Below are 20,525 nucleotides of genomic sequence, written 5' to 3'. Positions count from 1 at the left end.
TTTGTGAGAGTCAGACAATTCCACTTCCCTGCCTCAGAGACTATGGAAACATGTGTCAAGACGCAGCCTCTGTCAACCTGGCTCCCCCAGCGACCGCAACCCTGCCAACCTCACTGGGCACGTAGTATGAGTGAACAATAAACTGTGGCTCTGAGACTTGGGTGCTGTTCCTGCAGCCCAGTCTGACTAATAGAGTAGCTGTTTATATTTTTCCTATCTTTATTTAGCAAAATGAAATGTTGCCAATCTTATGTTGGTATTCCTTTTTTTTTCCTTCTGGCATTTAACGGCCCCAGGAAATGGAAGCCCTTGGACATTCTGACATTCTGATAACTGGAGCATGGGAGGTATCCAGTTTGATGAGAACAACAGTTCTCAGTTTAAGGGCCACAATATGGGGCCCCTCAGTGCCAATTCAACCAGAGTCACCCTGTTTTATCCATGTAATGAATAAATGAATGAGTATACCACACTCCTGCATGGGATCTCAGCATGAGGAAAGAGTTTTATAGCTGAAAAAGAAAAAGTTAAAAGGTATGTGGCTGAGACTATGCTAGGCTCTGTGGACACAATACTGAACAAGACAGACACATAGTCTATGGTTTTCAGTTTTGTGGGATGCAAGAGGGGCCAGAAGGGCAGACAAAAGACAAGTAAACAAACAGATAAAATAATTAAAACAGGAAAAAGCACTGTGTAAGATATGGGAGCTGAGGTAGAGAATAATGGAAGGGGGACCACTTTAGGTAGGGTGGTGGGCAAGATCTCTTCTCGGGAGGTCATGTTTAAGTTGCAACCTGAAGGAGGAGATGCAGCCAACTGGAAAGGGTGGGGAAGGGGCAACCAGGAAGCCACGCTGGGAGGGCCATCAGGCAAGAAGGTGTGCCACCTGCACAGGAGCAGAAGACCTGCATAGCTGGACAGTAGGGCTGAGAAGGAGAGAGGCAGGAAGTAAGTTGGAAGGGTCAACAGGACCTGACCACACAGGGCCCTACAGGCCATAGGAAGTGAGTGAAGGAGGGCAGTTGGGGTGAAGCTGCCTATCCCACGTCACCATTTAATAAACACTCAAAGAAGAAATCCTGATGCTCACTTGCTCACTTCCCCAATCTACCTTCTCTCCCCATCTCATAAATGCCAGCTCCACTTTTTAAGATGCTCAGGCCCAAACCTTGGCGTCTCTATTACTCTACAGCTAACCCATCAGGGAATCCTAGTGCCTCTACCTTCAAAATGTACCCTGAATCAGACCACCCCTCATCACTGCACGGCGATTGACCTGGTCCAAGACACTAGCCTCTCTTACCTGGACTGGTGTGGAAGCTTCTTAACTGGCCTCTCTGCTTCTACCCTTGACCCAACATTCTTCTCTCTACACAGCAGACAAAGAGATCCTTCAAAACACAATCAGACCATTTTCTGCCCCAAACCTGCAAAAGCTTCACACCTCACTTAGGATAAAACCAAGATCCAGTCCATTGTGATCTGGCCCCTCACCAGCTCCCCAGTTCCATCTCGATTTCTCTTCTCCTCACTCACTCAGCATCAACCCCACAGCCTTCTTGATTTTTTGTGGCATGACCTTTGCACTTGCTATTTCCTCTCTAGATCCCTTCCTCAGTTATCTGTCTCTTGAGGCTTGCTCCCTCTGCTATTCAGATCTGTCCTCAATGGTCACGTTATTAAGAGTACACATCCAGAGACCCTCCTTTCTATCATTTCTGTCTTCACATCTGTTCATTTTTCTTCATGAAATGAATCGTCACCTGACATATACTTATTTTTCTAGGTCATAAGTTGGCAAACTTTTTCTATAAAGGGGCCAGATGGTAAATATTTTAGGCTTTGCAGGCCATACGGTCTCCATCACAACTGCTCAACTCTGCCATCGTCGTGTGAAAGCAGCCATAGACGGTACATAAATAAAAGAGCATGGCTATGTTCCAATAAAACTTTATGTACAATAACAGGTGGCAAGCTGGATTTGATCTACGACCACTGTCCGCAGACCCGTAGTTTAGGCATTTGTTGTCTACTTCTCTATTAAAATGCAAGGCTCCAGGAGAGCAAGGATTTTGTCATTTTTGTTCAGTACCTTCTGCAGCATATACCAAAGTGCCTGGCATGTGGTGGGCAGTCCATAAATATTTATTGAATTAATTCATTGATTTATTGGTTGATTAATGAACTCTTGGGAGACTTTGACTTTAAGGGCCTGACTAAGGAGTTTGGATTTTCTCTTTAAAAAAAAAAAGTTTGGAAAAGGTCTTTGCCAGTTTTAACAATGTTCATGACTTGATTGACAGATCTTATCTGCAGTCTGCAATTCTCAGAATGCAGACATTTTGAGACAAATGACAGCCACTCGCGCATCTCACTGTTTACTCCTCTCAGAAGGGGAGTATGTATGATGCACATCGCACATTGAATTGGATGTGTGATGCATCAGACCACTGCCAACAAAAACACATCGAAATAAAATAATCATCTCTGTGAGCAAAGGCCTAGGGATGACACTCCAGATGCCCCCATGGAATAAAAGGGCCCTTCTGCAGCTCTGTAGGGAACAGAATTGGGGACAGCACTGTGTTGTTGGAAAAGCAGAGCGGTCAGGGTGTGATTGAATGAGCGGCAAAGGCTGAAAGAGTTATGGGGGAGGGGAGGTCAACTTGGGTTAGGCTGGAGGGAACAGGTGGAGACAAATGGAAGGATGATTCTAATTTTCTGGGATGAGATGGGCCAAGGTGTGGAGCTGACTGTGAGCAGAATGTGCTCCTCCTGAAATCTGAAGAACCCAGTTAGAGTAGCTTGTTTCTTTGGCGAAAGGGATTTGGATATGAGGATCTGGACTGTGAACAGCCTTGAAAGCCAGTCTGGAGAAGTGGTACCATCTGGGCAATGGGAAACCACTGAAGTATTTTGAGGTTGTTATGGTGATGGAAGTTCATATGCAATAAAGTTGAGAAATGGAATGAATGAGCACATGGATGTGAATGAATGAGAGGGTAAATCTCAGGTGAAGGAATCAGAACTGAATCCTGAGAGCACTGGGGAGCCACTAAAAGGTTGTTTTTGTTTTTGTTTTTTAACATTTTTATTGGAGTATAATTGCTTCACAATGGTGTGTTAGTTTCTGCTGTACCACAAAGTGAATCAGCTATACGTATACATATATTCCCATACCCCTCCCTCTTGCATCTCCCTCCCACCCTCCCTATCCCACCCCTCTAGGTGGTCACAAAGCACCGAGCTGATCTCCCTGTGCTATGCGGCTGCTTCCCACTAGCTATCTATTTTACATTTGGTAGTGTATATATGTCCATGCCACTCTCTCACTTCACCCCAGCTTCTCCTCCACACCCCACCCCGCCCCCGTCCTCAAGTCCATTCTCTACGTCTGCATCTTTATTCCTGTCCTACCCCTAGGTTCATCAGAACCACTTTTTTTGTTGTTTTTTTCTTAGATTCCATATATATGTGTTAGCATACAGTATTTGTTTTTCTCTTTCTGACTTACTTCACTCTGTGTGACAGACTCTAGGTCCATCCACCTCACTACAAATAACTCAATTTTGTTTCTTTTTATGGCTGAGTAATATTCCATTGTATATATGTGCCACATCTTCTTTTTTTTTTTTTTTTTTTTCTTTTTGCGGTATGCGGGCCTCTCACTGTTGTGGCCTCTCCCGTTGCGGAGCACAGGCTCCGGATGCGCAGGCCCAGCGGCCGTGGCTCACGGGCCCAGCCGCTCCGCGGCATATGGGATCCTCCCAGACCGGGGCACGAACCCGTATCCCCTGCATCGGCAGGCGGACTCTCAACCACTGCGCCACCAGGGAGGCCCTGTGCCACATCTTCTTTATCCATTCATCTGTCACGGACACTTAGGTTGCTTCCATGTCCTGGCTATTGTAAATTAAAAGGTTTTAAGTAGAGAGTGACAGGACCATATCTCTCTTTCTAGATGAAATGGGCAGAGAGATTGGAAGGAGTGGGAATATCTTCAGGGTAACAAGACCAGTTGGACTACTGCTTCTAAGAATATCCCTCTTTTGTACATGTTGTCACATTGCCCCGGGTCCACCTCCACACTGAGGGTCACAAGTCAGCACACTACGTTTAGTTGATAAATCTGGCAACCCTGCTCAGGTGCCACTTCCTCCATGAAGCCTTCTCCAATTTTCCTACCTGGAAGGGACCTTTCCTCCTCAGAGCTTTCACACCTCTTCAAATGTTCCCCTCTAATTGCAACAGTCACTTTTTATCTTAGCTCCTGACTGTCTGGATTCGAACCACAGCTCTACCACTTGCCAGTTCTGTGGCCGTGGGCAACTCCCTTAACCTTCATAGGGCTCTATTTTCTCATTGACAAAATGGGAATAATAATAATACCTTTCTCCTAAGGTCACTGTAAGGATTTAATGAGTTAATATATGTAATAGGCTTAGAACAGTGCCTGGAAGATAGTGAACTTTGTATAAGCAACGGCTGTTATTGTTATTATTGCTATGTAAATTATTTGTGTCCGTGTTTTAATTCCTATAATAGATTTGAGCCTTTTGAGCACAAGGATTATGACTTACTCATTTTTGCATCTTCTTCAGTGAGTAGCAAGATGCATTTACATAGTACTTGCTCAATAAATATTTGTAGAATGTATCAATAAATGGTCAAATGAATGAAAGAATGTAAGCTTTAGAATGGAATTTAACTATGGTGCTGCAAACAAAGTATTATTTGTATTCAAGGATACTTTGATCTTTAAAGGAAAAAACAACTATGTGTGTAATGACAGGAACCTAAGAATCTGAGTGCAGAAGGGGCACAGGGTAAGCCCTGCAGCATGTATTCTCAAAACTCAACCCTGTGTCTTGATTTTTTTTCATCTGCAAAATGAAGAGATTTGATTAAATGATCTTGAAATCCTCTATAGCCCTAAAGTTCTATTATTGGGATCACTAGGTTCTTAAAACTTTTGTTTGTTGATTAGAAAAGACAGTGGAAGAATATTTTTAATTGAAAAAATACTTCCAAATGACACTTAGTACTAGGGCCTAAAGAAAGATCTTATCAAATATAGCGAGGGCTTGTGTTAGAGATGGAGCCTATGTTTCCTCACTTTAATTAGGACTAACACATCAAGAAGAGAAATTGTGTCAGAAATATGTACCACAGCCACATTTACCCCAAAGACACAGGAGGCTTGAAAACAAAAATCAAAGCTGCTCAGAATTCTTCTGGGAAAATGAACAATGAGAAGCACCAGCAAAATGAATCCAAGTTCACCAGGAAGCCATTGACCCTCCTGACTGTGGATTGGTATATTGGGCTCTGCCACTTTGAGTATTTTGGGGTTCGGCGTGAAAGATGAAGACACTGTGGTTTCTAAAGATGTCTAGAGGCTATGGCAAAAGGATCCCTGGACCGGATGGCCCCATCTTCTAAGTCTCTCTCAGCACCCTCTTCAAGTCTTGGGCACCGTCTGCCTGTGCAGCTATCATTTGTGTCACTGGATGTTAAATTCTCCATAAATTGTGCTTATTTATCTCAGGAACCCCTGGACCCAGTATGCAATACCTAGATGCTCAACAAATACTTGTTGAATAAATGAATGTTGGCCATGCCTTAAACTCTGGCTCTGAGGAATGCTGATATGAGAGAGAAGTTGCAGATACCTTAACTTCCAGGTCATATGGTGGTTAACCAATATAAACTCATTTCTGGATTAAAATTAGACAAAGGTGAAGCAACCAGCACATGTTCTCCTGCCTTCTCTCTTGACTTCTCAATCAGCCTGGGCTGGAAATACAGAGACCTCTGGGCAATGAGCCTGTAGCTCAGTCTGTGGGTCTGCCCATGTCTGAGATGGTGCTGGTGATGGGGAGCAGCTGGCTGCTGATGATAACAAGAGCCGTGTGGCAGCCGTGGCTGATTCCTAGTGGGGGTTTTGCCCATCTCCCATAAACCCTGCAGCAGGCGATCTCCCCAAAAGAGCCCTGTACCCGGTTCTGTTCGGGAAGAGGGAAGCTAGATTCCTCCTCAACAGATGTCACCATAATTAGATAACTCATTATATCAAGGAATAAGGAAAGGAGATTGACATAGATACAAATGCGAACATATTGATAGCTTTTCTGCATGTGAGTTTGTGCAATCTTGGAAACTGATTTCCTGGACAAGGCTCAAGGGATGAGTCAGCAGTTGGAGCCTGAGGAGATTTTCCACAATGAAATTCTAGTCCCAGTCAAGTATTCTAAGAGCTTGCCATCCTGTAAGACCATTCCCAGGGGCGGCCAGGGCTCAAAGCCAGCGTAGGTGTGTGTCTGTGCCTTGTGCACATGGGAGAACCCCAGCAGGGATCCAGGGCCTGAGGGTGAAGGAGGAAGAGGGAGTAACTCTCTGGGTTAGGCAGACCACATGGGCAGTGGCTGATGCTGATCCACGAAGTCGTCGGAACTCCTGGGTCCCCTTCCTGCGTCTGAGTTGGAGAGCCTCCCTGGGAGGTCACCCTCGGCAGGGAGTAAGTGTCCTTCACAAGTGCTCCCATATGATCCTGTTCTTTCTGTTGGAGCACCCATCATTCTGTAATGTACTTGCCTCTTTTCCCTGTGGCAAAATAGAAGATTTGACTACATGATCATTTCCAGCTCAAACATTCTAAAGTTGGAAATGCCTTAAAAAAAAGTGGGGTAAAGGAAGGAAACCGTGAGTTGACATGCAATATATGTATATATATGTCTGCTCCTTCTCTGGTCATTTCATATCCATCATTTTCCAACCACCTCCTGAGGCTGACCTTCCAGTTTTCAGGAGGCAGTGATCACTTCAATCACTTATGCCTTCTGAAGACCCCAGAGCAACCCAGGCTCTTCTCCTGTAGTTTAGCTGCTCATCTGTACTTAGCACTTTGTTTCTACAGGGAGACTTAGGGGAGTGGAGAGTGTGAACAGAGAGAGCCAATCCTGCAAGAGGCCCTAATTCCTGCTCCTGCCCCTGAGGTCTTCATCCTCTACCCTAGGCTCTTCCTCTGGGGCCCTCAGGTACCATCCATCCCTTTCCCACTCCCCACTTCCACCCCAGAGAGAATGATCTCCTGTACAGAGAAAATAGAATTGCCTAGAAGGGAACTCTCTCATCTTACTTCCGTGGAAGAGGAGCCTTACATCCTTCCTAAGAACTTTCCCTGTGGTTGGCGCCTGTCTCACCACTTTAGAGTCGTAGTCTGTTCTGGGCTTTATTCCTTTTTTCTTTTTTTTAAAAAAATTATTTATTTATTTTTGGCTGTGTTGGGTCTTCGTTGCTGTGCGTGGGCTTTCTCTAGTTGCGGCAAGTGGGGGCTACTCTTCATCGCGGTGCACGGGCTTCTCATTACAGTGGCTTCTCTTGTTGCGGAGACCAGGCTCTAGGTGTGTGGGCTTCAGTAGTTGTGGTGCATGGGCTCAGTAGTTGTGGCTCGCGGGCTCTAGAGCGTGGGCTCAGTAGTTGTGGCACACACGCTTAGTTGCTTCATGGCATGTGGGATCTTCCTGGACCAGGGCTTGAACCTGTGCCCCCTGCATTGGCAGGCAAATTCTTAACCACTCCGCCACCAGGGAAGCCCTGGGCTTTATTTCTTGAGTCTGTCCTTTGCTCTGCTCCCTACCTGGCCCGCTTCCCAGACATTCCTCTGGGTATTTATGATACCCCCTAGGCCTCCCCCGAGTGGTCTTTCTGCCACTGCTCTCTTCTCCTTCCTGGGCCTTCTATTCCCTACCCCACATCTCACATACCTTCTCTTGAACCTATAGAGAGACCCTCCAACAGCCTGAACCTGGCATTCATACATCTTGGTTAAGAGTCCTGGGGAAAATTCTTTTTGAGTAAACTCGAGTCTATAAGCAGATAACACTATCCTAAAGTGGGTGAAGCAGGTAGACTTTAAATATAAAGATTATGGATGCCACCAGCAGTTTATATACAGGAGCCAATGATATGTTTGCAGTGTTAAAAGTGTGACAGGCTTTTAGCTCTACATTTTTAAAGAACTGATGGTCACTCTTGCCTGAACAGTCCAGGCCTGAATTACAGATGACTCTCGATAAAAATTAGAGCTACACCCAGCTGGCCCCATAAAAGAGAAGAGCTGAAGTCCATCCCTCTGGGACAGCCTGAGGCAATGATACTCACATTGATCCTGTTACTGGGTAAGTGAGGGGATGCAGAAGGACCCAGTCTCCTCAGGGACCACAGGCTGTTGGAATATCTCCATCCTCCATTGGAGTCACTGGCACCAAATCTGCCTGGAGGAGTGAGAAACAGTGAGCCCTCTCTGACTTGCAGTACTTCTCTTTCTTCCCACTTGGTCTTGGCATTAAAGCTCTCTGGACTGGTTTTTGCTCATACTCTGTGAGTCTGTGCAGAAGTCCATTTAGAAGACCTGTTTGTAGCTCCAATTTTGGAATAAGAAAGTCAGACCTTAATCAGACTAATTCCCACCTTCCATCCGCTTTCCAGCCCTACCACCTACTCATTCTGTGTTGCAATTCTCTCTCCCTGTACAAGCACCACTCTCCTTTCCTCTGTTTTCCTTTGTGGTCAAATCTGGCCATTCAGCAGGGACCATTCAAACCTCACCTTTCCAGGGAGACTTCTGGGCTCTGCCTATCCTCGCCTCTCTCACAGTCCTGTCCTATCCTCTCAGCATACTCTGCTTTCTATTAGTGGTGTTACTCTGCCTGACTTATCTCCCCTACTATACCATGGATTTTTCCAGAAAACAAATTCAGTCTGAGACGTGTGAGCGTATCCCCTAGGCCCCAGCCTAATGTTGTTGGCTGAATGTGACTTGCTATGGAAGAGATATATCATTTCCAGCCACATACTAAATGCCTCACATTCATTATTCCATTTAATTGTTCCTTGGTAGCCATCATCCTATTTTGCAAATGATAAAACTGAGACTCAGAGAAGTTAAATGACTTGCCCAGGATCACATAAGTAGCAAGTGGCTGAGCTGAATTTGAGCCCAGGCTTTGTTGTGTTTATTCCACCCTCCCTTCCCACCCCCCAGTGCCCCAAGCCCCTACAGGCTCCTGCAGTGTAAATTGAGGGGTGGGAGGAGACAGAAGTGCTCACTCACTTAGGTGAGTAAACACTGCTTTGCAAGCACAGTCTTTTCCCACCAAAACATGTATTTTATATGCCTTTGAACACTTTTTAAGCATCTCTTGAAAGAATGGAGTAAATGTGAACAACACAGTTAAAGGCAGGAGCAAGAAAACAGAGAATCAAGAGTTAGGTTTTTGGACTTCCCTGGTGGTGCAGTGTTTAAGAATCTGCCTGCCAATGCAGGGGACACGCATTTGAGCCCTGGTCCAGGAAGATCCCACATGCTGCAGAGCAAGTAAGCCCCTGCACCACAACAGCTGAGCCTGCACTCTAGAGCCCGTGAGCCACAACTACTGAAGCCCGCTCACCTAGAGCCCGTGCTCCACAACAAGAGAAGCCACCACAATGAGAAGCCTGCACACCGCAACAAAGAGTAGCCCCTACTTGATGCAACTAGAGAAAGCCCACGCGCAGCAACGAAGACCCAACACAACCAAAAATAAATTGATTAATTAAAGAATTTAAAAAAAAAAGAGCTAGGTTTTCTTCCGATAGTTCTCCTCATTAGAGAGTTTGGTTTATAGGTTTGGGAGGAGAGAAGGGGGAAGAAAGGAACTTCCAGCTGGGGAAATGGTGCAGCTAACAAAGCATGGCCAGCTTTGGGGAGATCCACAAGCAAAGAAATTTTGCTGTAATTCACTCAATGAAATCTCTTCATTTTGCCTACTTAAAAGAGGCCTCAGGGAAAATGTAAAAAGGTTGATATTGCTTTCTGGATGTCGGACTGATATTTCTTGTCTGTATGACCTAACGAGATGGGACTAGAGGTCACCCAGAATACTTAGGCTACGTGCCACTTTGTCTTTGACATGTCTCCTCCCAGTGAGCAGAGGTGCTGACACCTCCACTTCATGGCAAGTGGAATAGTGTGCTTCAAACCCAAATCTCCTCACCCTGCGCCAAGGCCTTCTTCCTCTGCCTGTTCTCCTGGGGTTTGGTCCTCATCACCTGAATGTGCTCTGTACATGCAGGAACTTGTGTAAGGAGAAGAGGCAACCTCTCGTTTCCCCACTCATGGCAATTTCCCACCAGCCCTCAGGGCTCTGGGACTGATGCCTCCTTATTATGGGGTACTGGCCATCTGTCTTGACAGCAATAGCAAGAGAAAGAACTATGGAATCCAGTTCACTGTACATTCAAGCTGCATCAAAGATCAGGTGTCACTGCAGAAACAAGAAAGATGTTTTAAACAAGAGCATGGTCCACATTTACAGGGCTAGTTAAACTGTATCTAGAGCACCATGTTCAGTTCTGGACCTCACACTGACATCCGCTTAAGCTGACCAGGTTGTGAGGGGACTGGAAACAATACTCTATGAAGGATGCTCAAAGGAACCGTGAATATGGCAGTGGTAATACCTAATCTCTAAAGCATCGTCTTGAAGGACTTCCCTGGTGGTCCAGCGGTTAAGACTCTGCGCTCCCAATGCAGGGGGCCCGCGTTCAATCCCTGGTCAGGGAACTAGGTCCCGCATGCTGCAACTAAGACCTGGCGTAGCCAAATAGATAAATAAATATTAAAAAAAGAATTGTCTTGAGGTAAAGGAAGCTGATGGGGCCTGGGATGGGGAGGCAGGGCAAGTGGGAGAAAGCTCTATGCAGGCAGCTTGCACTTAGTAAGAGGACCCTGCGTGAGGCTCAGAACTTCCCAAAGATGGAATGAATGGTAGTGATCTCCCTTCCTCTGAGTGTGCCCGAAGCAGAGGCAAAAGGAGCATGGGACTGGGGGAAGGGTCAGGTTGGCACACAGCAGCTTTTACAGATGAAATGTAGCCCATGGGGTTTTCATTGCAAAGATATGATCTGCCTTCTTATTTTGCATTTTCAATTCATGACGCGGGGAAACAGAACAGCCAGGAGCTTTTTGGAACATAAAAGAGTCTAAGGTAGCCAGTTGTAAATGACCCAGAAACCAAAGGCACCCACATTTAGCAAATTTGCTTGCAATAAACATTATTCCTATTTTAAACATTTATACATGCTTAACCAGAGACTGTCATTTCTGGCTCCAACTTCAGAAACAATAACATACCCTTAGGGCTTGTAATCCACACTAGAGAAATCATTAGCTCATTCATCGAGCACCATCTGAAAGAGTCGTTGTATCTCATTCAAATCAAACCAAACCTGCAAATATTTACCGAGCACCTTGCTGGTGCAAGGAGAACCAAGATGGATGAGATCTGGTCCCTGCCATCTAGGCACCAACAAGAGAGTGATGGAGAGAGAACCGGTTGGTGAAAAGCTTAATTATCATGTCACCTCTTCCAGCACTTTTCCCACCTATTGCGATTATTTCTTTAAAATTGCCAGCAGCACCGCTAGGCTGTGAGTTTCCTCAGAGACAGTAAAGCTTATTGGCTAAGACACAGCACTTGCACCTGTAGAAACTAAGTTCACCTCCTCACCTGGCCATGTGCCAGCTGTAACTTTGGACACATTGCTTTACTGCCTTATACTTCAGTTTCTTCGAACCTAAACAATAGAACCCATTATTGTATGACTTAGATTAAATACCACAGGCAAAGCGCTTAGCTCTGTGGCCTGATCCATACATACGTGCTCAGTAAGTATTTGCTGCTGCTGCTGCCGCTGCTACGACTACGACTGCTGTAGTGGGGGTTACTCTAATGTAGGGGTTAGTTTCTAAAGTAAATTCATAAGGTGAAATCCATACCTAATCAATATGATACCTCAAAATCCCACCGTGCATGTCCTCAGAAGCATATGCACTTTGAAAGAAAGCATATGCACTTGAATAGTTGCCAGCACAACGCTTTTCGTTCTCACTCTCTTTCTTTCTCATAGGCCCACTTAAATTAATAACAGCTAATAATGAGGGCTTATTACATGGTAGGCACTGGTCTAAAACTTTACGTGTATTAGCCTATTTAATTTCATATCAACTGTGTAATGTAAGTACTAGGATTTTCTCCGTTTCACCTATGAGGAAACTAAAGCACAGAATACACATTCTTAACAACTGGTCTGACTATCTCTCCTAAGGTAAATAGGATATGACTACACCCTAATGCTAATGTCAGTATGCCCAACCATTTACACAAGTCCTGGGATACAGCAGGCGTTCAGTAAATGTTTGTGGAATGAATGAGCTCCTCAGGTTACTAGTTGTAGGAGATACTGCCTTTGTGCAGGGAACCCATATCCCCATAAACTCTCAAACAGCAGAGGGGAAATTGGACTGGGGTGAGGCCATCAGGCAGTGTCCCCATCTCAGAAGCCTCTTTGGTATTCTTTGCTCATGCTTAGCCAGTTCAGCCAGTTCCTAGGTCGAATCTCCATCCTTAATCCTCTGTGAGGCCAGCTCATTCCCAGCTCACATGATCCCACAGCAGCAAGTCTTCATCCCATGCCATTGTCATCCGTGACATCTTGGAACCACCATGTCACCACTGGGGTGATGGTGTGAAGGGGGCAGAAAAAGAGGCTTATAACCATTAGCACACTTCGGAGGAACTCCAATAAATCGATGTTTCTCTGACTGGAATGATGGAGGAGGTACAGAGGTATATTCTCAAGGGCCTGTGCGTTTTCTCCAGGAACTTTTAAGTGATGTGTTTTTGTTTCAATTATGATGTGACAAAATTTGGTATAAGTATATTCTAGAGGTTAAGACTGCAAAGCCTGGAGTCAGAAATCCTGTATGCAAATCCTGACTTTGCCGCTTGGCAGTGTATGCCCTTGCATCTAGCTTCCCGGACAAGGTGAGAAGTAGAATGAAGTAAGCGAGTCGCCCTCTTGACCTTCTTTTCCTTCCACCCAACCCAGGCAGATAAGGAACCTGTTCTAGTTTGTATTTACAGTTAAGTCCTTGCCTTTGGTACAAGACTTCCTGGAGAAGGTGACTCCTGAGCTGATGCCGGAGAGAATGAGCTGGCATCCACCAGCACATATGTTTTATAACCATTAGATTCATTTCTACAATGCCTTATGGTTTGTGATGGATTCTTCCATGCATTTGGTCCTGACAAAAACTAAGGTAAGGTAGCAATATGTAAATGTATATAGAGTCAATCCTCATTATTCACAGATTGCATATGTGCAAATTCACCTACTTGTTAAAATTGATCTGTAACCCCAAAATCAACACTCGCAGCACTTTACAGTCATTTGCAGAAATGGGCAGAGCTGTAAAAAATTTGAGCTGCCCATCACACACATTCCCAGCTGAGGTCGAACAAGGTGACACTCTGCCTTCATGTTTCAGCTCTCAGACTGCAAACAAGCTCCTTTTTGCCATCTACTTTCACATGTTGTGCTCTTTTTCTTAGAGATTTTGATGTTTAAAATGTCTCCAAGCATAGTAGTACACAAGGAGATTGGATGTGACTTATAGAGAAAGTATGTGTTAGATGAGCTTCATTCAGGCATGAATTCCAGTGCTTCTGGCCAGGAGTTCAATGTCAGTGAATCAACAGTAATATTAAATAAGGTGTCTTTAAACAGAAACACACAGAAAAAAAGGTTATGTGTTTCCCCTCAGAATAGCAGTTCAAATATTTGTTAATGCAACATTCCCAGTCACTCTATAGGACAAACTATCACAAATAATGAGAACAGAGTGAAGACCATACTATATAATATATACAATATATAAAATAAGGGAACCGAGGCTCAGAGAGGTTAGAGAATCTGCCCAAAAGGCCCAAGGTCACACATCTAATGGGTGCCAGGCAGGTCCGAGTCCATACTCCACCCACTACCACCCTCTGCCTGTTGGGATTCATGGTCAAAAGAGTTGTATGAACAATTGCTATTTGTGGAGTTTGGGTAAGGAGAATTCACTCTAGCTGTTTTCAGCCTCTCCTTTGCTATGCTGGTCTTTATTTCCCCTCCTATCCCTCTTTGTTTGTTTTTGGATCATCTGTAATGGTTTTGTCATAGCATGGAAGGTCCTTCTAAGCAAATGAATCTGTAGGTACCTCTTGCTACATAGCACAAGTCTTTCCAAGGAGGGACCTAGGAATAGAGCAGGACAACCAACCTGGGAATCAACTCCTATTCAATGAACCAATGAAAATTATCCTCCATTATTCTTAATAATATTTTAAAGTCTGGAATGGGGCAGATGGGAGAAGAAGGTGTTAAAGGAACCTCTGCACCCTCCTTAACCCTCACGCCCTCACCCCCGGCAGCCTTCACAAATCCTTGAGATGCCTACCCCTCCCCATTGAGGAGCAATGCCTCTTTGTAAGCGTTTTCAAACACTCAGTGTCATTTTGTGGGAATTTAGATCCAACATATCTCTTTTCACGGGTCCCACAATGCTTCAGTGATGATGAGTTTGACAGGCATGACAGAAGAAAGGCAGGAGGGCGGAGGAGAAGAGAGAGGATTAACAAGTGTCTGCGAAGTGGCATTTATATTTAGAATTTCCTTTCCTTTCAAGGGTTGGTGTGCCAGTCAGGACTCTTGGTATAAACAACAGAACCCACTTAGCTCATTTTAATGGAAAGAGAATTTATTAAAGAATATTAGATAGTTCACAGAATCTCCAGGACAGCCAAAGAGTGCAGCATAAAGGGAGCCAGCCAGGAAAGTGCCCAAACCACGAAGTGAGAGTACACCTTCGAAGGCCCCACTGGCAACATGCCTGGGCATAAACACCACGGCTTTCACCAAACATGCTGAACACCGAACACCAAAACCTCAGGCTCTGACACTCCCAAGGCTTCCTGCTACACTTCTGAACTGGATTCTTCCGTGGGTACATCCAATTGGTAGAGCCCAGGTCACATGACCGAGGACTGGCCTGGTCTCTTACATGATGGATCCCCAAATGGGGACCAGATCAACTTGTTAACTTGCTGAGTGACCTCAGGGAAGTCACTGAACTCATTTGTTCTAGTTCCTCGTCTTTAGTGTGGAGGATTCAGCTCAGTGTGCTCTAAGGTGACTTTCAGCTCAGAAATGCTATAATTTGGTGATTCTAAGCATCTGAGAATGTTTTATTTAGCACTCAGCCACCCCAGGATGTTTGATAAAATCTGATCATTTGGACAAGTCCCAAGAAAAGAACAGATCAGAGCCTGCATTGGGTGTTGGGAGCCCACCTGATGGGAGAATGTGTGTTTGTAGTGGGAGGTGGGGAGGTGGATGATGAAAGTATGGAGAATTTTAGAACTTGAAGGAATTAAAGACTTCCTTTTTTTTTCTTTCTTTCTTTCTTTCATTTCAAATATGGAAACTGAGCCTCAGAGAAGGAAATGAGGAATCTAAGTTCACAGAGTTAGTTAAAGGCAGAACTGGGATTAGCATTACCTTTTCTGCTTTCCATTCCAGGGTTCTGTCCCCAATGCCAGGAATGACAAACAGATTTCCTTTCCTTTCCTGTGTTAACTCTAGTGAATTAGCATGGCTGCCTTGAGCACTGTATTCAGGAAGGTTCCCAGGTCCTTCCGGGCTCAGTGGGAAAAGTGCTATAATTGATTAGAAATGTCTGTCATGGCCACAGGAGGGGAGAGTAGTCACCCAGGTTTTGCCATCCCTAATTTACCAGGCCTCATTATAGAATCAGATTGCCAGTGAGGAACTGGAGGCTCATTCTCCACAGAGAACCAATAGATGAAAAAGGGTAGAAAACTACATAACCCGTTCTGCAGAAGGCTCTTACAAAGAGCCCAAAATTAAGAGGTGGTAGTCAATGTATGCTTAGGGAACCAGCTCACGCCTACATTCAAAGTTTGCTAAGTTACATTGGGAACAAAGAGTATTGCAAACTGTGAAAAGGGCATGTGAAAACAAGGATATGAGAGCTGGGGGAACAAGTCCCTAAAAAAGCAGAATGAGATAACAGTTAAATTAGAGACACATTGTACAATGTGCACCCAGAAGTTTTTTTTGGGGGGGGTTATGTTATCCTAACTAAAATATCATTGCTTAGATTGAGACAGTGAAATTAATTTATTTTCATGAACAGAGTTATATGTAAAATCTGTATGAGCATATGGATTGGTAAGTCCCTCCATGCCTAAATTGAATTCTAGTTAATAATAATGATGATGATAATAATAATAACTATCTCATTTAATCCTCATTACAAACTTGTGAAATAAATACTATTATCATCACTGTCTTATAGGTGGAGAATCTGAGCTTTGGATGGCTGAGGGACTTCCCTAAGGTCACACAGTTAATGCGTGGCAAAGCTGGGTTTCGAATCAAAAAAATCATGATTTTTTTTCCCGTTCATGTTAATTAAAAGTCAGATCCAATCTGAGGCATGTTTGAGAATTTGTGGAAGTTACTAGAAGTGAGATATGAACCTTTGCAGAACTGGCCCTAACATCCTAACCCCTCTTCATAGAGAAGTGACATCATGATCTTCCCCTTGTTTTCATCTACTAAAATTCAAATCACCAAACTTCTTAGCCTCTCTGGGAAAACTAAGCAACCCATCATTTCAAAGGAAGCTCGTGGGGTTTGTGCACAGCGATTTCACGTCTTCCCCAAAACACCGACATAGCCAATCCAGGTTAAAGGATATCAGCATTACCACACACTCTTCTTTTTCCCAAATTAATCAAGAAGTAGGAATTTCTGACAAATGCCATCTGCTGATTTTTCAGAGAGACAAGTTTTGGTGGTGTGACCAGCAGGTGCCTCAGCTTTTTCTAGCATGCAGTACCAAAATAGTCACCATGGCAACCCTCAGAGGGCAGACTTCCAAAGAGATGCATTGTGAGCACAGAAACTCTAGAGCACTTTAAAGCAAGAAGGAAGGAGGCTCAGTGGGCAGGTTTCCAATGTGGGGAGCAGGAGCTTCTCCCCACATCCCCAGTCCGGACCGCAGGCTGCTATGTACTTGGTACAGCCAGGCTCTCAGCCACCCTGGGGCTTTTGCTCCCAGGAAGAGAGAGGAAATGTGAATTTGTGGGGAATGGCAGGCAGAACAGGCAACTCCAAGATTTTTTGCAGGGACTAAAGTGGCTTGGGAGTGGGATAAGTCCCTTGGAGGAGGGACAAAAAAGGCATGGCCCTGGGCTGGGACTTGGCAGGAGACTTGGGTTCTAATTGCTAACCAAGTGACCTTGGGTGATTGACCTCACCTCTCTCAGTCTCAGCCTCTCATTTGTGAAATGGGGGTGGTGAACTCTCCCTGCCTCATCACAGGGGAAACTGAGGATACGATATGATGCTTGTGGAAGCTCTTGGTAAGGTGCTCAACGGGCAGCACAGATCAAAGAGAGTAGAGATTTGGGGTTCAGGAAGCCTGGGTTCCTGATCAGGCTCTGCTACTTTCTGATCCTATGAGCCTGGACAAGTGACAGAGAGCTTCCCAGACCTCGGTCTCCTCACCTCACAGGGTCGATAATAAGTACTGCCTGGCAATGTGGGCGTGCAGGTTAATGAGGTATAACATTTGTGATCAGGGATGCAAGTCTGCTCCCTCCTGTGGGCTCCTGGGACTTCTGAATCCTGGGCTCCTCTGTGACCTGGGATTCCACACTCCCCTGTGGTGTTAGAAGCACAGCCAAGACAGGATTAAACATAAGGATTTTACTTGGGGAAGCAGTTGAGAGAAAAGGAGGAGGGAGCTGGGAGAGGCCAGGGGGGAGAGCCACCACACCAGAATGCAAGTCTGACCTAAATGCAGGAGGGTGGGGAGAAAGGTTGGCCGGAAGCATCCTAGACCAGCTATGCACTGAGGAAGGATGAGGAAGGCCGTGAGGGAGCCTACAAACCACAGTCAACTCTCAGAGAAGCCCCTGTCTCCTGGAGACTATGAGTACTAGCACCCGGGACTCACTTAGTGGCTGACTGGGTGGGAGCGGCCCATAGGAAGTGTGGCCTCAACACAAATACGAGTGCACAGCAGCTGGGGCCCTTGGTCAGTTTGGCTCCCTGTCTGCAAGGCATGCCCCCACCCACAGTCCCTCATCCAGAACATTATAGGAACTAGGACTCAGAGATGTCTCTGGACCTCAACTCTGGGAGAAACAACATTCTTGATTAGATTATATAGGAAAGCTGCACATGCCCTGTGTCTCTATCTATACTTAAATGCACACGTGTGTGGGTACACATGCTATTTGTCAGTGCACACATATATGAATGAGTATATCTGCATGTGTGGATAAGTATTTATATTTATGTGTATGTGAATTTATACAATAATACTGTTAGAACTATGCTAAGCATTTTACCACAGTATCCCTCATCTTTACAACTATCTTTGAGGTAGATAAAGTAGGTAAACTTATGTTTTCCCCAACATGCCATTCCGGTAATACAAAGCAGAGCCAAGCACTGAATCAGGAATATTTTCCTTCAAGATCTGAGCTCTTGTCCTCTTCACTACACCCCCGCCCACTCATATGACCATTTATTACATGAAACCACAGATGTGTGCATATATAAGAAAAGTTAAGACACAGGAGGCAAATATACACAGAGAGGTATAGGTTGGTGGCTGATGAAGGGACACGCTTCCTGAAGCACACCCCCAATATAATTCTATTAGTGTATGCCATCTGGAAACATACATTGCATCCTATCTGTAAGAATTTCTATATAATAAGCTACAGCACAAATTTTAGAGATTCTAAGCAATTTGAGGCTCTGATTCTTCTAGCACAGTCCTACAGGAGTCCCTTTTCTTGTCCTTCCCCCAAATCCTTGCTTCCATGGCAAGTTTTTCAGAGTGCTTTGTGGAGGTTTTTTTGTCCTGATCGAGAGGTGTTTAAAAAAAAAAACAATCAACTCCAACACTTTAGTTTTCTGAATTTGTCTTTGCTTGTTTCCTGGCAGTATGAAATACTAGTCTGGAGAAATCAATTTAAAATCAGTCGCAATTACCATTTATTGAGCACAGGTACTGTGCTTGAGATTTCCATAAACAATCACATTTGAATTTGGTTCTTATCAAAATGATCCTCATTTTACAGATGAAGAACTGAGGCTGTAAGAGTTTAGGAGACTTGGTTGAGTTACTCTCTTCATAAGGGGGCAGAACAGAGACTGAAGCTGGGCTTTGCTGGATCTACAGCCCGGCTCTTTCCACCGTTTTAACACGCTGCGTAGAAGCCATAATTTGCCCAGTGCTTGGTATTCCACGCTATGCTATTTGTTAGTTCTGCTGTATCCTGGGAGCCTGCAGGACCAGCCAACCCCAGGAGGGCCGCCTGGGGCCAGGGCAGGTAGACTTACCTGGAAGAGCCCCAGCCTGGCTATCAGCATATCCACTTTCTTCCCATCTCCTTTTGCAGCCTCCTTCCTCCGTTCACAATGACAGTCCAACTTCTGCCAGTCCTGATTGCCATTCAAGCCTTTTTTCTTTTTAAGGATTTTGAGGAAGAAAACCATCGTGTGCTCAAAAGGGTCCTGGCAATCAGAAGTGTCTGGAGATTTTGAGCTGTTAACGCAGAGAGGTGGCAAAAGTCCTTTCTAGGACATCCTTAGGAGCCCAAATGGCAGCTAGAGTCAACATGGCTAGATCTGAACAGGTTTCCAAAGCACGGCCGTAAGTGGGTGAGGGCTGTAACGAAGGCCCCAATGTTTGGAGAGCACTGCACAGTCTGTCAGATGCTTACAGCCCCACACTGTCTCTCAGTCCTCACAGCAACCCCATGCAGTGAGTGGTGTTACCCCTTTTCACAGTTAAGGAAACTGGTCAGAGAGGTACAGTGACTTGCCCAATGGCAGACAGCTAAGAGGTGGAGCTGAGACTCCAACCCAGTTCTTCTGACTCCAGGCCCATCATCTCAGGATTGTATCTGGGTGGTCCTCATATCTGTACGAGGGGCCAGTGGCAGGGTCAGTGGAAAATAGCAGAGGAGCCTTGAAGCAGTAGGGGCTTCTGTAAAAGGTAAAGTTGTCTTTGTCAGCTTGGGTTGCCATAATCAGTGCCATAGACTGAGTGGCTTAAACAACAGATAATTATTTCTTACAGTTCTGGAGGATGGTAGTCCAAGATCAGGGAGCCAGCATGGTTGGGTTCTGGTGAAAGCCCTCTTCCTGGTTTGCTATCTTCTTCCTTGGTTTGCTTGTCCTCATGTGTCAGGGAGTGAAAGCAGAGAGAGGAAGCTCTGTCCTGTTGCTTCTGATAAGGGCACTAATCCCATCATGTGGGCTTCACCTTCATGACCTAATTACCTCCCAAAAGCTCTATCTCCAAAGACCATCACACTGGGGATTAGGCTTTCAACATACGAATTCGGGGAACACAAATATTTAGACCATAGCAGAAATAGAGAGCCCTGGAGGCCCATTTCAATTGGTGCAAGGAACCAAGCACCATGCTAGGCACCGGGGATATGGCATGAACAAGGCCTCCCAGACCCTGCCCTTAGAGTGTCATAATCCGGTGGGGGAGACCAACAGTTAAAAAGACAACCAACACAGAGTGATAAATGTTC

General features: G+C 45.1%; 1 protein-coding gene and 1 long non-coding RNA gene across 2 annotated transcripts in view; one reads left to right on the top strand and one right to left on the bottom strand.

The window, feature by feature from the left end:
* LOC309801757 (uncharacterized protein) overlaps positions 1-19,488 on the bottom strand; it is a gene marked incomplete at its 3' end in the record, with an annotated part of 49,412 nt that extends 29,924 nt beyond the window's left edge. The window contains exon 1 of the mRNA XM_082616680.1: positions 19,318-19,488. Coding sequence (XP_082472806.1) covers positions 19,318-19,473 — 156 coding nt within the window. The 5' untranslated portion in view covers positions 19,474-19,488. The remainder of the gene's footprint in view (positions 1-19,317) is intronic.
* Positions 1-20,525, top strand: part of LOC309803486 — a 565,063-nt gene that overhangs the window by 402,101 nt on the left and 142,437 nt on the right. The window lies entirely within an intron of this gene.

This window comes from Mesoplodon mirus (assembly GCF_964341445.2).
Source record: "Mesoplodon mirus genome assembly, chromosome: 1".
NCBI classification, from domain to species: domain Eukaryota; kingdom Metazoa; phylum Chordata; class Mammalia; order Artiodactyla; family Ziphiidae; genus Mesoplodon; species Mesoplodon mirus.
This window is presented reverse-complemented; position numbering and strand designations above follow the sequence as displayed.